Source organism: Suricata suricatta, chromosome 6, assembly GCF_006229205.1.
Source record: "Suricata suricatta isolate VVHF042 chromosome 6, meerkat_22Aug2017_6uvM2_HiC, whole genome shotgun sequence".
NCBI lineage: Eukaryota > Metazoa > Chordata > Mammalia > Carnivora > Herpestidae > Suricata > Suricata suricatta.
In genome coordinates, this window is record NC_043705.1 from 57,788,818 (window position 1) to 57,801,317 (window position 12,500).

Below are 12,500 nucleotides of genomic sequence, written 5' to 3' on the forward strand. Positions count from 1 at the left end.
AAGAGAAAGGGACCTTACCCCTAAAGAAGATTTATATCAAGATAGAGTCCTGCTGGCAGTGAATGAGAGAAGCATCTTATCACAAACCCTCAAGAATACCAGGATAGGTCAATTAGAGAAGTAAATACGTGTTTTAATGACTAGCTTTCTGACCAAACCCGTTTTTGGGGCCTCAGTTTCCTTATTCATGAAAATGAGTAGGGCGGGGACTAGTGTCAACCATAACAGTTAGGAATCCCTTCCATCCTTGGTGTTCATACTTGAGTTCTTATCAAGCATGTTAATGCTGTTTAGAATTAAGTAATTGCTTACCATCTGAGTTTGCATCTCTTTAGGAGCAGTGTAATTGATTAGGAAGAGGATCACAGGAAAAAGAAATTTATAGTTTGATGTACTTGAATTTATTAAAAACAGTATTTGTGAATCAGTATTTTTTTTTAAAGCAGAAATTTAAAAAAAAATCGCACCTGGATTGCTTAGTCAGCCAAGGGTCTGATTTCAGCTCAGGTCATGATCTCGAAGTTTGTGAGTTTGAGCCCTACAGAGCTGATCTCTCATGTCAGCACAGGGCTGTTTCCAATCCTCTGTCCCCCCCTCTCTCTCTGTCCTTCCCCTGCTCATTCTCTCTCTCCTCTCTCAAATAAATTTTAAAAAAGGCATTTTAAAAAGTTTATCATAATATAACTTATAATGTTTCCTTTAAGAAGCAAACTTACCTGGTACAGTTAAAACATAACATGATTTAATTGCCAAACATTTGATTTCAGATAATTTTTCAGAAAGCTATGTACTGTATAAATAATATCTGAACTAGAGCTTACTCAGTGCTCAGGTAGCTTAGCAGCAGGTCTTAAGAGAGATCCAGGTCAAAGAACAAAAGAAGATGTCAGTGTAATTTTACTTTTAGATAAACTTATAGCAGAGACGGGTGGGGGGAAAGGGTCTGAGATGCACATTAATGGTTTTCACATACTTAAAAAGTAGTAACTCCATCTTTAAAATAATAAAAAAAAAAAAAGACTGAGTAATGCTGTAGTATCTCTGCTTCTCATCTCTGGCAATGACCATCAGATTCCTGACAACACTTAATAACAGTTTCTTCTATCTCATGATTTCCCTCAAGTCCATTTAACATGGCACGTTCTTTGTCCCAGTATTGTTCTTCTTAATACCTTGCATGTGTCTTCTATGTAGACTAATCATTTGTCTTTTTCACTATCGAAGGTTGAGCTTGTTCAGATAGTCATCGACGGAGTCAACTATCTGGTGGACTGTGAGAAGAAGTTGGAGAGAGGCCAAGATATTAAGGTCCCACCGCCTCTGCCTCAGTTTGGCAGGAAGTGAACTTTCTCTTTTCCAAACTGTAAATAATCTGTCTGCTGGTATGACAGACATGAAGAAATTTTACTCTGAGAGTTTTTATAGACTTGGAAAAATGTAAAATTGTATGTCCTATCTTAACAATAAAACTCTCCTTAATACGTTTTGTTTCCCTGATTTTTTTAAAACCCTAAGAAGGGCAAATGCATGAAATTACAAATACCAGCAGGCAAAGTGTTTTAAGGCACTGATAAAACATATTTCTAAAACCACTTACACACCAATATAAAAGCCCTCAATTCACCTAGATGCTACAATATCAACACTAACAAAACTTCATAGACAACATTGGTAGATTAGTTCCCCATTTCCCAATCATTTCTGGCAACTAGAAAAGAAGAGATTCATTTCTCTTGAGAGTGTGGATACACTACAATACAGAGATTACTTAGGGATGGATATGGAAAAGGAGTCAGCCACCATCCCTTTAAGTTTCTGAAAAATTCAAGACCAGCATATAAAGCATTCTGGTGACAAACATGGGAAAGTTTCAGATAAACCCTGATTGGGGTTGCAGGCATTGGAGAAACTGAAGGCAGAATAAATGGAAATGGGGTATCTATCCTATGGAACTGGTCTGAAAAGTACATATGGCTTCCTTTGGTTGGTCCTGAGGTGGAAGAAGGGTAAAATAATTAGGGGAAATTGCAGTCACTGACGAAGTCAACAGATTTCAACATCTCTCTTTTGAAAGGACTTATGAGAGAATAGGTAAATAAAGGCAAACGCAAGAAACATAAGCATATAGGAGTTGAAGAGACCCACTAACGGGCATATGTTAATACACATATTTTTATAAAAGCTGAAAAGCATGCACTGGCATAAAAATACAGGAATACTGATATAAAAAGTAAGCCACCCTTGTGATCTAAACCTACATCACAACATTTACCAAAGAATGAATACCTATTCTTCTCAAACTATTTGCAAAAACCAAAGAGGAAGGAAAAGTGTATTCATTCCACAACATCGGCATTAGCTTGATACCAAGACCAAAGACACAAAGAAGAAAGAAAAACCACACGCCAATATCCATGATGAACACATGCAAAACTCCCTGGATAACCATGAGCAAATTAAATTCAACAATACATGAAAAGGATCATTCATCATGGTCAAGTGGGATTTATTCCTGGGATGCACAGTGATTCAATATCCACAAGTCAATGTGATATACCACATTAATAAGAGGAAAAATAAAAACCATATAATCATCTCAACAGATACAGAGAAAGCATTTGACAACATATACCATCCACTCATGATAATTCTCACCAAAGTGGATTCAGGAGAAACAGACATCAACATAATAAAGTCCTTATATGAACTACTCACAGCTAACTACACTACTTAATGGGTGAAAAATGGAAAAATTTCCCTCTAAGATCAGGAAGACAATGAACATGTCCACTCTCACTACGTATATCCATATTAGTACTGGACATCCTAGCGACAGCAGACAAGAAAAAGAAAAGGCATCCCAAATGGAAATGAAGTAAAACTGTTCTTACTTGCAGATGACATCACACTGTATGTACAAAACCCAGAAGTTACCACCAAAAAACCAAGAAAACAACCCCCCCCCGGAAGTATCAGAATATATGAAATCAGTAAAGTTGCAGAATACAAATATACAGAAGTCTGTTTCATTTCTATACACCAATAACAAAGAAGAAAGAGAAATTAAGAACCATCCCTTTTACAATTGCACCAAAAAAGCACACCCATGAGTAAATTTAACCGAGGTGAAAAACCTATCCTCTGAGAACTAGAAGATATTAATGAAAGAATTTGAAGATTACACAAATGCAAAGATATAACATGTTCATGAACTGGAAGGATGAATATCATTGAAATGTCTGTGCTGCTCAAACAACCTACAGATTCAATGCAATTCCTATCAAAACACCTCTAGCATTTTCCACAAAGCTAAATAATCTCCAAATTTCCATGAAACCAAAAAACACCTTGAACAGCCAAGCAGCCTTGAGAAGAACAAAGCTGGAGGTATCACAACTGCAGATTTCAAGATGTACAGCAAGGCTATACTGGTAACAGTATGATGCCAGTGCAAAAAGACATGTAGATCCATGGAACAAGAGAGAGAACTCAGAAATGAGTCCATGATCCTGTGATCAGTTAATCTACAGGCAAAGGAGACAAGAGTATACCATGGGTGAAAGACAGTCAATAAATGGTACTGGGGAAACTGGACTATTTTCTTACACCATAAGCAAAAATAAACTCAAGGTGGATTAAAGACCAAAATGTGACGCATGGAACCATAAAACTCCTAAGAGAAAACCTAGGCAGTAAATCCTTGGACATTGGCCTCAGCAGTCTATCTATGGATAGGTCTCATAAGGCAAATAAACAAAAGCCGCTGGGACCACCACAAAATAACAAACTTTTACACAGTGAAGGAAACCACCAATAGAACAAAAAGACAACCTACCAAATGGGAGAAAATATGTACCAGTGATATTTCCAATAAGGGGTTCAGATCCAAAATAGGAAAGTACTCCAACAATTAAACAAGAGCAAATGATCAGATTAAAAGATCGGCAGAGCACCTGAATAGGCCTTTTGCCCCAAGACGACATACAGATAGCCACCAGATACATGAAAAGAAAAGATGCTCCATATCACTATTATCAAGGAAATGAAAACCAAAATCATGAGATAGCACCTCATACCTGTCAGAATGGCCAGAATCACAAAGACAAGACATGACAAGTGTTGGTGAGGATATGGAAGAAAAGGAGCCCTCGTGCACTGTTGGTAGCAATGTAAATGGGTGCAACCACTGTGGAAAACTATGGAGGTTCCTCAAAACATTAAAAATAGATATCTACAATTTAGTAATTCCACTACTAGCTATTTACCCAAAGAAAACAAAGACACAAATTAAAAAAGGTATATCCATCCCTATGTTTACTGCAGCAATATTTACAAGATGCATAATGTGGCAACAATGTGCCAACTGACAAACAGATTAAGAGGTCATCTATGACTACAACAGAATATTACTCAACCATAAACCACACGATTTCACTTATATGTGGAATGATACACACAAAACAATGAAAAATGAACAGATCTATAAATACAGAAAATAAACTGCTGTGTGCCAGAGAGGAGTTTGAGTGTGAGTGTGCAATCACTGAAATAAGTGATGTGGATTAAAACATAAACTTCTAGTTATTAAAAAAAAAAAGATGAAAAGTACAGGAATGGAAACATAGTCACAGGGGGGGAAACGAAATTTTTGAAATCTGTATTACATCATCCCAAACAGCATAATTAACACGAAGAATTAACAGACCTACAGCACAGAATGTATGGCGAATATCTCTTGGTTTTTGTTGTATTTTTACTTAATTCATTTGTCACCTCTGCCAGTAGTTCTACTCATCAATATCAAAACCACATTTGCATTGAATATTAGTTTGCCCAAAGACTTTAATTATCTTACCTACATTTGAAATTCTTGATTTATAAGGCTATTTGACCTTTACTGTATTACCAGGAATTATTCATCTATAACTTTCCTTTTTAAGAACAAGATATTTATATCTAAAGACACACATTTAATAACCATGTCTACAATGAATTCCTAATGCTCAATCTGGCATCTCAATTTTTGTTGAAATCTCCATATTCATTAAATATCCTTCCCTGACTGCTCCTCAATTTTCAGATCATGTAACAGCATCTAAATTGGATAAGAGAACATTCTTTCCCCTCAAGCATTGCCAAATATTTGATAGATCTATTCCTGTTTGCAGAAGTTGTGCTAAGTTATACTTCTGGCACACAAAACAAGCACATTGGCAATGTTATAGTGCAAATAAAAGATGTTTTATGTGAGTCTACTGAAGAAGATAGAGAGACTTATAACTATTAAAATTCTAATTCAATGTCCTATTTCAGCCAAAGTAGTCACAGCATGCAAGCAGTTCTGCTTTCCTAAGACCTAGTTCAACCAACATCCATGAAGCAACGACGTGAACAAAATACCGTTACGAATCACAGAACCTTCTTAATTTGCAACATTCTTTGCATCTGAAGCAGAATGCAGAAAGGAGGCTTTGGTGGCTGGAAAATCATTCTGGTTCTCTTCCATGGGGGAAGAGAAATGTGTCCTTCTCCTTGACTTCTGAGCTGTCACACCAGCATCCTAAGTATGTTGGCTCATAAGGAATTGGTTATTCTCTATTAGGCCAAAGGTGATACAAGAACATGTTTTGGAGGCAGCCACAGGAAGTTGTTTTGAAGTCAAAAGATTTGCCTTAAATTCAGACTCTGCCACTAATCAACTATATGACTAAGGACTCTAGGAAGGGAGTAGGGAAGAGAGGGAACTTAAAGAGATAGCACAACAAAGCACCCCATGGAGATACAGCATAGAAATAGTTTGAAAAAACACTTGAGGGGCGCCTGGGTGGCTCAGTCGGTTAAGCATCTGACTTCAGCTCAGGTTGTGATCTCACAGATTCTGTGTGTGTGTGTGTGTGTGGGTGTGTGTGTGTGTGTCCCTCTTCTGCTTGTTCTCTCTCACAAACACACACAAATAAACATTAAACACACACACACACACACACACACACACACACACACACACACACACACACTTGGGGTATATGGGAAGGAGATTTGTTTATTAACCTGGCAACCCATGTTTGAGGGGTAGGGATCATTGGGAGACTTCTTCAAGAACAAAAGAATTAGTGGGCACCATTTCACTCCCCTGTCCCCCAACCTAGACACACGCATAGTTGCGGGAACCAGTCCTCTCCACCTAGCTTGCTAAGTTTTGCATAGTTCTGTGGATCTGCCCCACTCCCACACAGCCAGCCTTGGCTGGAGTTGTGGGCAGCTGCTGGTCCCCTCCCATAATACCACTGTGGACTTGCTAGAACAAGCACCCCATGCCTGCACTCCCCTGTATATTCCCTCCAGCCCTGTGGCAGTCTTCTAAAGCAGCTCCAGGTCCCCTCCTATAGCAGACCTGTAGAAACCTGCTAACACCTATGCCCTCCCCAACATGCTCATGCTGACCTAGTTCCTCCAATACACCTTTGGCCAGGGCCAATCAAAGTGATGTCCCAAGCCTGGCAGTGTGCAAGGAGCGCTGGCAGAGGCGAGGCTAGCACTACTCCAAAGACAGACTCCTTCCCTGGGGCAGAGAAATAACCATACACAGCAGTGCAACTGTATCTCCAGCAGTGGGCTGGGAACAGGCATGTGGTCCGAATGCAGGCCCTGCCCAGCAACCAGAGCTTCTCAGGCCACAACACAGGAAAAGTACACCTGGTGTAACTTGACTCAAGCCCAAGCAGTCCCAAACTGGCTCCCTCACAACCCAGGAACTAAACCCTGCCTACAACAGGCAGAGAGCGCCATTCCAGACAGCTGGACGGACGGCAAACATGATTCAGCCACAATAGCAGGGTGCATACAACACACACAAGAGTGCAGGTTCTGGTGAACAGAGGGCACCACAGGACCTCTTCTTCATAAAGACCACGGCTTTCAAGAGCAACAGATATAGCTAACTGTCCAAACACACAAAAACAGATACAAAAGGTGGGACAAAACTAAGACAGAGGATTATGTACCAAATGAAAGAATAGGACAAAATCATGGTAAGAGAGCTAAATAAATTGGCGATAATTAATACGCTTGAGAATTTAAAGAAATAATCATAGAGATATGATTTCACTGGACTTGTGAAAAGAGTGGAGGACCTCACTGAGACCAAGTGAGTTAGAACATAAAAAAGAACTAATCAGAGATGAAGGACTCAACAAATGAAACTTAAAAATACACTAAATAAAATAAATGGACTAGAGGAAGAAAAAGAATGGATGAGCAATCTGGATGACAGAGAGATGGAAAGCAAGCTAAACAGCAGACATAAAATGATTAATAATAATAATAATAATAATAATAAGTTAAAACAGATTTAAGCAACTCTACATTACCATCAGGTACAACATTCACATTATAGGGATCCCAGAAGGAGAAGAGAGAGAAAAGGGGGCAGCAAATTTATTAGAATAACAGAAGAAAACTTCCTTATCCGGGGAAGGAAAGAGAAATCCAGTTCCAGGCACACAGAACACCCAATAAAATCCACCCAGAGAGGTCCACACAAAGAAATTTAGAATTAAAATGGCAAACAGTAGTGATAAAGACTTTTAAAAGCAACAAGAGAAAAGAAAACAGTTATATACAAGGGAAAGGTGATCAGTTAACTTTTCAGCAGAAACTTTACAGGCATGATATATTCAACATGCTCAAAGAAAAAAAAACCCTGCAATCAAGAATACTCTGTCCAGCAAGGCTATCATTCATGATAGAAGGAGAGACAGAGTGTCCAAGACCAACAACCAACCAAACAAACCACTAAATCAGACCTTTAAGAAATGTTTAAGGTGACTGAGAGGAAAGAAAAACCATAAGCAGGAGTAAGAAAAGTAGGAAGCACACACAAATTCAGTGTGTCTATTAAAATTTACCTAGGGATTCACAAAAGGATGTGAAATAGGACACCATATATCTAAGACACAGAAGAGTAAAGAATAGTTTCAAACCTGAGCAACCATCAACTTAATATAGATTGCTGTATGCACATACATCTTATGGTAACCCCAAATCAAAAACCAGTAATAGACAAGCCAAAAATAAATAGAAATGAATCCAAGTATACCACTAAAAAAAGCCAGCAAACTGTGGGAGAAGAGAGCAAGAAAAGAAAGGAACAGAGGAATATAAAACAACCATCAATGGAGTAATGAAAAGGCATTAACTACATACCTATCAATAATTACTTGGAATACAACTGGACTAAATGCTCCAATTAAAAGACCTGGGGTGACAGAAGGGATAAAAAGACAATACTCACCTATATGCTGCCTACAAGAGACTCATTTCAGACCTAAAGACACATGCAGATGGAAAATGAAGAGAGGAAAAACATTTGTCATTCAAATGAAAGTGTAAAGGAAGCCAGGTAGCAATACTTCTATCAAACAAAATAGACATTAAAACAAAGACTTTTAACAAGAGACAAAGGACATCATATAATCATAAGCAAACAATCCAATGAGAAAGATATTATAATTATCAATATTTATGCACCCAATGTGAAAGCATATAAATACATAAAGCAGCAAACAACAACATAAAGGAAATAATCAACAATAATACAATAATGCCAGAGGACTTTAACACCCTACTTATATCAACAGATAGATTATCCAAAGAGAAAAATCAACAAGGGAACTGTGGCTTTGAATGACACACTGGACCAGATGGATCTAACAGACATATTCAGAACATTCCATCCTAAAAAAGCAGAATACACATTCTTTGCGAGTGCACATGGAATAGTCTCCAGGATAGATCACATATTAAGTCACAAAACCGGTCTCAACAAATTCAGACAGACTAAAGTCATACCATGTGTCTTTTCTGACCACAACACTATGGAACTAAGAAATGAACCACAAGAAAAAATCTGGAAAGAACACAAATACATGTAGGCTAAATAACCTGCTACCTAACAATGAATGTGTCAACTAAGATATCAAAGAGGAAATTAAAAAAAAAAAATACATGGAAGTCAGAGGGACCACAACATGGTGGAGAAGTAGAGGGGATCCATGTTTCCCGTATGCATCTCTCAAAGAAGGCTGACGCCCAAGGACTCTGAACCCCAAGAGTCTGGGAGGAAAGGAGATGGAGTCTACTAGGAAGGAAATGGGAAAACCAGACGGCTCTATAGGTGCATGATTGTGAACTGGAGGAAGATAAACAGGCCACGGAACCACAGAGGGGAGGGATCCCCTTTTGTAGAGGAAAAAAAGGGAAGAAAGAGAGAGGCTGGGGAAACACAGGACTGAATCTGGGTAAGAGAAAAACCTCCGACAAGGACAGAGACAGATCCCATCATCCCATCTCTAACTGCATTGCCTTCTTCCGACTGGGGCCGGTTGCCCTATTTGCATGTCTAGGGAAGAGAGGGAGCACCTCTGGGTTTGGTGGTACGTCAGGGGCACAGTGGGCAGAGGAGAATCCAGTCGCTTGCCCTGAAGTACAACAGCACAGCTGCAAAGCACATTTCAGGCGGCCTCAGCGACGTGCACGGAGTGGGAGTTTAAAACTCAGCTAAGCATGGGACGTAGGAGACAGCAGAACGAGACAGCCCACCTCCTCTGCGCCCGGGCACAGTGAGAATGGATCCAATATTGTGTTTTGGGACACCTAATCTGTGAAGAAGGGACTGGGGGTCGCCATTTTTCTCCCCACAACTACCAATGTGGGGCCTCAGGGATTGGTCCACGGGGCCCACAGTGGAGACGGGATATGCTTACACCAAAACACGCCCCTCCAGGCTGGATAGACGCTGTAGAACCAGCACTGGGCACTGCCTGGACTGACTCTAGGTCAGTTCTTGTTCTTAGATATAGTCCCCCTTCTCTCCTTATCTCTTCCCTCCTCTAGGCTGGTTACTCTGGTTATCGGTTTGCATAAACACACATATTTAATCCATTCTCTTGCTGCATATTCTATACTTCCCGCTTTCCTTTCCTTTCCTTCCTCTCTCTCTCTCTCTGAAACAATCAGGCAATGTAGTCTCTCCAGGTAACTTTACTTCGTTTCTTTTTCCTCACCTCCTTCCTTATTCTCCTCTCTCTGGATTAAGCCTTTTAATCTCTCTGCTGGGTTAATGTTCATTTTCTCTTTCTCCCCATCCCTGTCACTTCTCTTTGTATATGCTCTTCCATCAACACAGCCTCCACTCTGTTCTTTACTTTTAGCCGGGATTTCTGGTTTTATGCATTTAGATTGTCTTTTGTTTTTGTTTCGTTTTTGTCTGTTTGCTTGTTTGTTTTGTTTGTGCATTTGCATGTTTTTGTTTCCTGTTTGTTTGTCTGTTTTCCTTTCCATGGCTACTTCAAGGAATAAACCAATGTATACTTGGTGGAGGGCCCAAAACATCATTATGAGTAGGGAAATAAAATAACCAAAGTCACAACAACAGAGAGCAAGTAACACTCTCCAAAAAACACCTCCTGAATGGCCAGGCCCTGGACAGTGTATGTGCCCCTTAATACAGCAGAGCTCGCAGGTGCAGAGTGCGTAACAAGCTTTTAAAACTTACAAGGGACAGAAAACTAGCCAAAATGACAAAACAGAAGAATTCTCCTCAAGAGAAATTCCAGGAAGAAGTGACAGCTAAAGAATTCATGAAAACAGATATAAGCAACATAAATGAACAAGAATTTAGAATAATAGCCATAAAGTTAATCACTGGGCTTGAAAAAAACATAGGAGACAGCAGAGACTCCATTGTTGCAGAAATCCAGGATCTTAAAAATAGGGATGATGAATTTAAAAATGCTATAAATGAGGTACAAAATAAAATGGCGGTGACCACAGTGTGGATTACAGAGGCAGAGGGGAGAATAGGTGAATTAGAAGACACAATTAGAGAAAAAGAGGAAGTCGAGAAAAACAAAGATAAATTGATCCAGGAGCACAAAAGGAGAATTCAAGAACTGAGTGATGCCATCAAGTGGAACAATATCTGTACCAGAGGAATTACAGAAGAAGAGAGAGAAAGGGGCTGAAGGGGTACTTGAACAAATCATAGCTGAGAACTTCCCCAACCTGGGGAAGGAAACAAATATTGAAATCCAAGAGGCACACAGAACTCCCCTCAGATGTAACTTGGGTCAATCTTCTGCATAATATATCATAGTGAAACTGGAAAAACAAAAGGATAAACAGAGAATTCTGAAAGTAGCTAGGGATATAGGGGCCTTAACATACAAAGGTAGACACACAAGGTTAGTAGCAGTCTATCTACTGAAACCTCGCAGGCCAGAAAGGAATGACAGGAAATCTTCAATGTGATGAATAAGAAAAATATGCAGCCAAAAATCGTTTATCCAGCAAGCCTGTCATTCAGAATAGGAGAGATAAAGGTATTCCCAAACAAACGATGAAGAATTAATCACCACTAAACCAGCCCTACAAGAGATTCTAAGGGAGACTCTGTGTGTGAGAGAAACGTTGAAAGGAACACAAAGTAACAGAGACATCCCTAGAAGCATGAAACCTACAGATAACACAATGACTCGACACCCATATATTTTTTCAATAAGAAAACTGAATGTAAATGGACTAAATGCTCTAATAAAAAGATACAGGGTATCAGAAAGGATAAAAAAACAAGACCCATCTATTTGCCGTCTACAAGAGACTCATTTTAGACCTGAGGACACCTTCAGATTGAAAATGAGGGGATGAGGAACTATCTCTCATGCTACTGTAAATCAAAAGAAAGCTGGAGTAGCCATACTTATATTGGACAAACTAGACTTTAAAGTAAAGGTTGTAACAAGAGATGAAGAAGGGCATTATATAATAATTACAGGGTCTATCCACCAGGAAGAGCTAACAATTATACAAGTCTACGCACAATGAGGAGGAGCCAAGATGGTGGAGAGGAAGGGAGCTCTATAAACTTCGTCTGCCCCATCTATGGAACTGAGAAGGACATTACTCTCATCTGCAAGAGTGGAAGGAGAAAATACAGACTCCAGAAAGGAGACAACCTCAAAGATGCCTGAGTGAATATATTCTCCCGTAGCTCATCCTTATCTCTCCCCTCAACTGGTTATACACTTAGACTGTCCATTGTCATCTGTTGTCTCTGACCTCCCGTTTTTTTTCTTCTCTTCTTTTCTTCTCTTTCCTCTCCATTTTCTTTTCTTCCTTTCCCCCTTTTAATTTGTTTGTTGGATTTATCTGTGCATTTGCGTGCTTCTGTTCCCTCTGTGTTTGTCTGTCTCTTTTCCTTCTCAGGTCTACCCCAAGAAACAAGCCAAAGTGCGTATGATGGCGAGTCCCAAGTATCGCTGAGTAGGGAAATAAAATAATCAAAGGAACAACAAGAGAAACTGAGAGACACCATTAAAAGAATATTTCCTGAAACGACAGGCCCTGGACAGTCAATAAGCCTCCTTTAACAGAGCAATACTAACAGATGCACAGTGCACAACGACCTTTTTAAAACTGACAAGAGATAGAAAACTAGCCAAAAT

The 12,500-nt window shown here is 39.4% G+C and overlaps 1 protein-coding gene and 1 long non-coding RNA gene across 8 annotated transcripts in view; one reads left to right on the forward strand and one right to left on the reverse strand.

Moving 5' to 3' along the window:
- CKMT2 (creatine kinase, mitochondrial 2) overlaps positions 1-1,481 on the forward strand; it is a 29,368-nt gene extending 27,887 nt beyond the window's left edge. For both annotated transcript variants that reach the window (XM_029942528.1, XM_029942529.1), the window contains one exon: positions 1,225-1,481. In XM_029942528.1, the coding sequence (XP_029798388.1) occupies positions 1,225-1,344 (120 nt within the window). In that variant the 3' untranslated portion in view covers positions 1,345-1,481. The remainder of the gene's footprint in view (positions 1-1,224) is intronic.
- The window catches only part of LOC115294570, a 37,381-nt gene that overhangs the window by 3,171 nt on the left and 21,710 nt on the right, over positions 1-12,500 (reverse strand). The gene's annotated exons all lie outside the window — the stretch shown is intronic.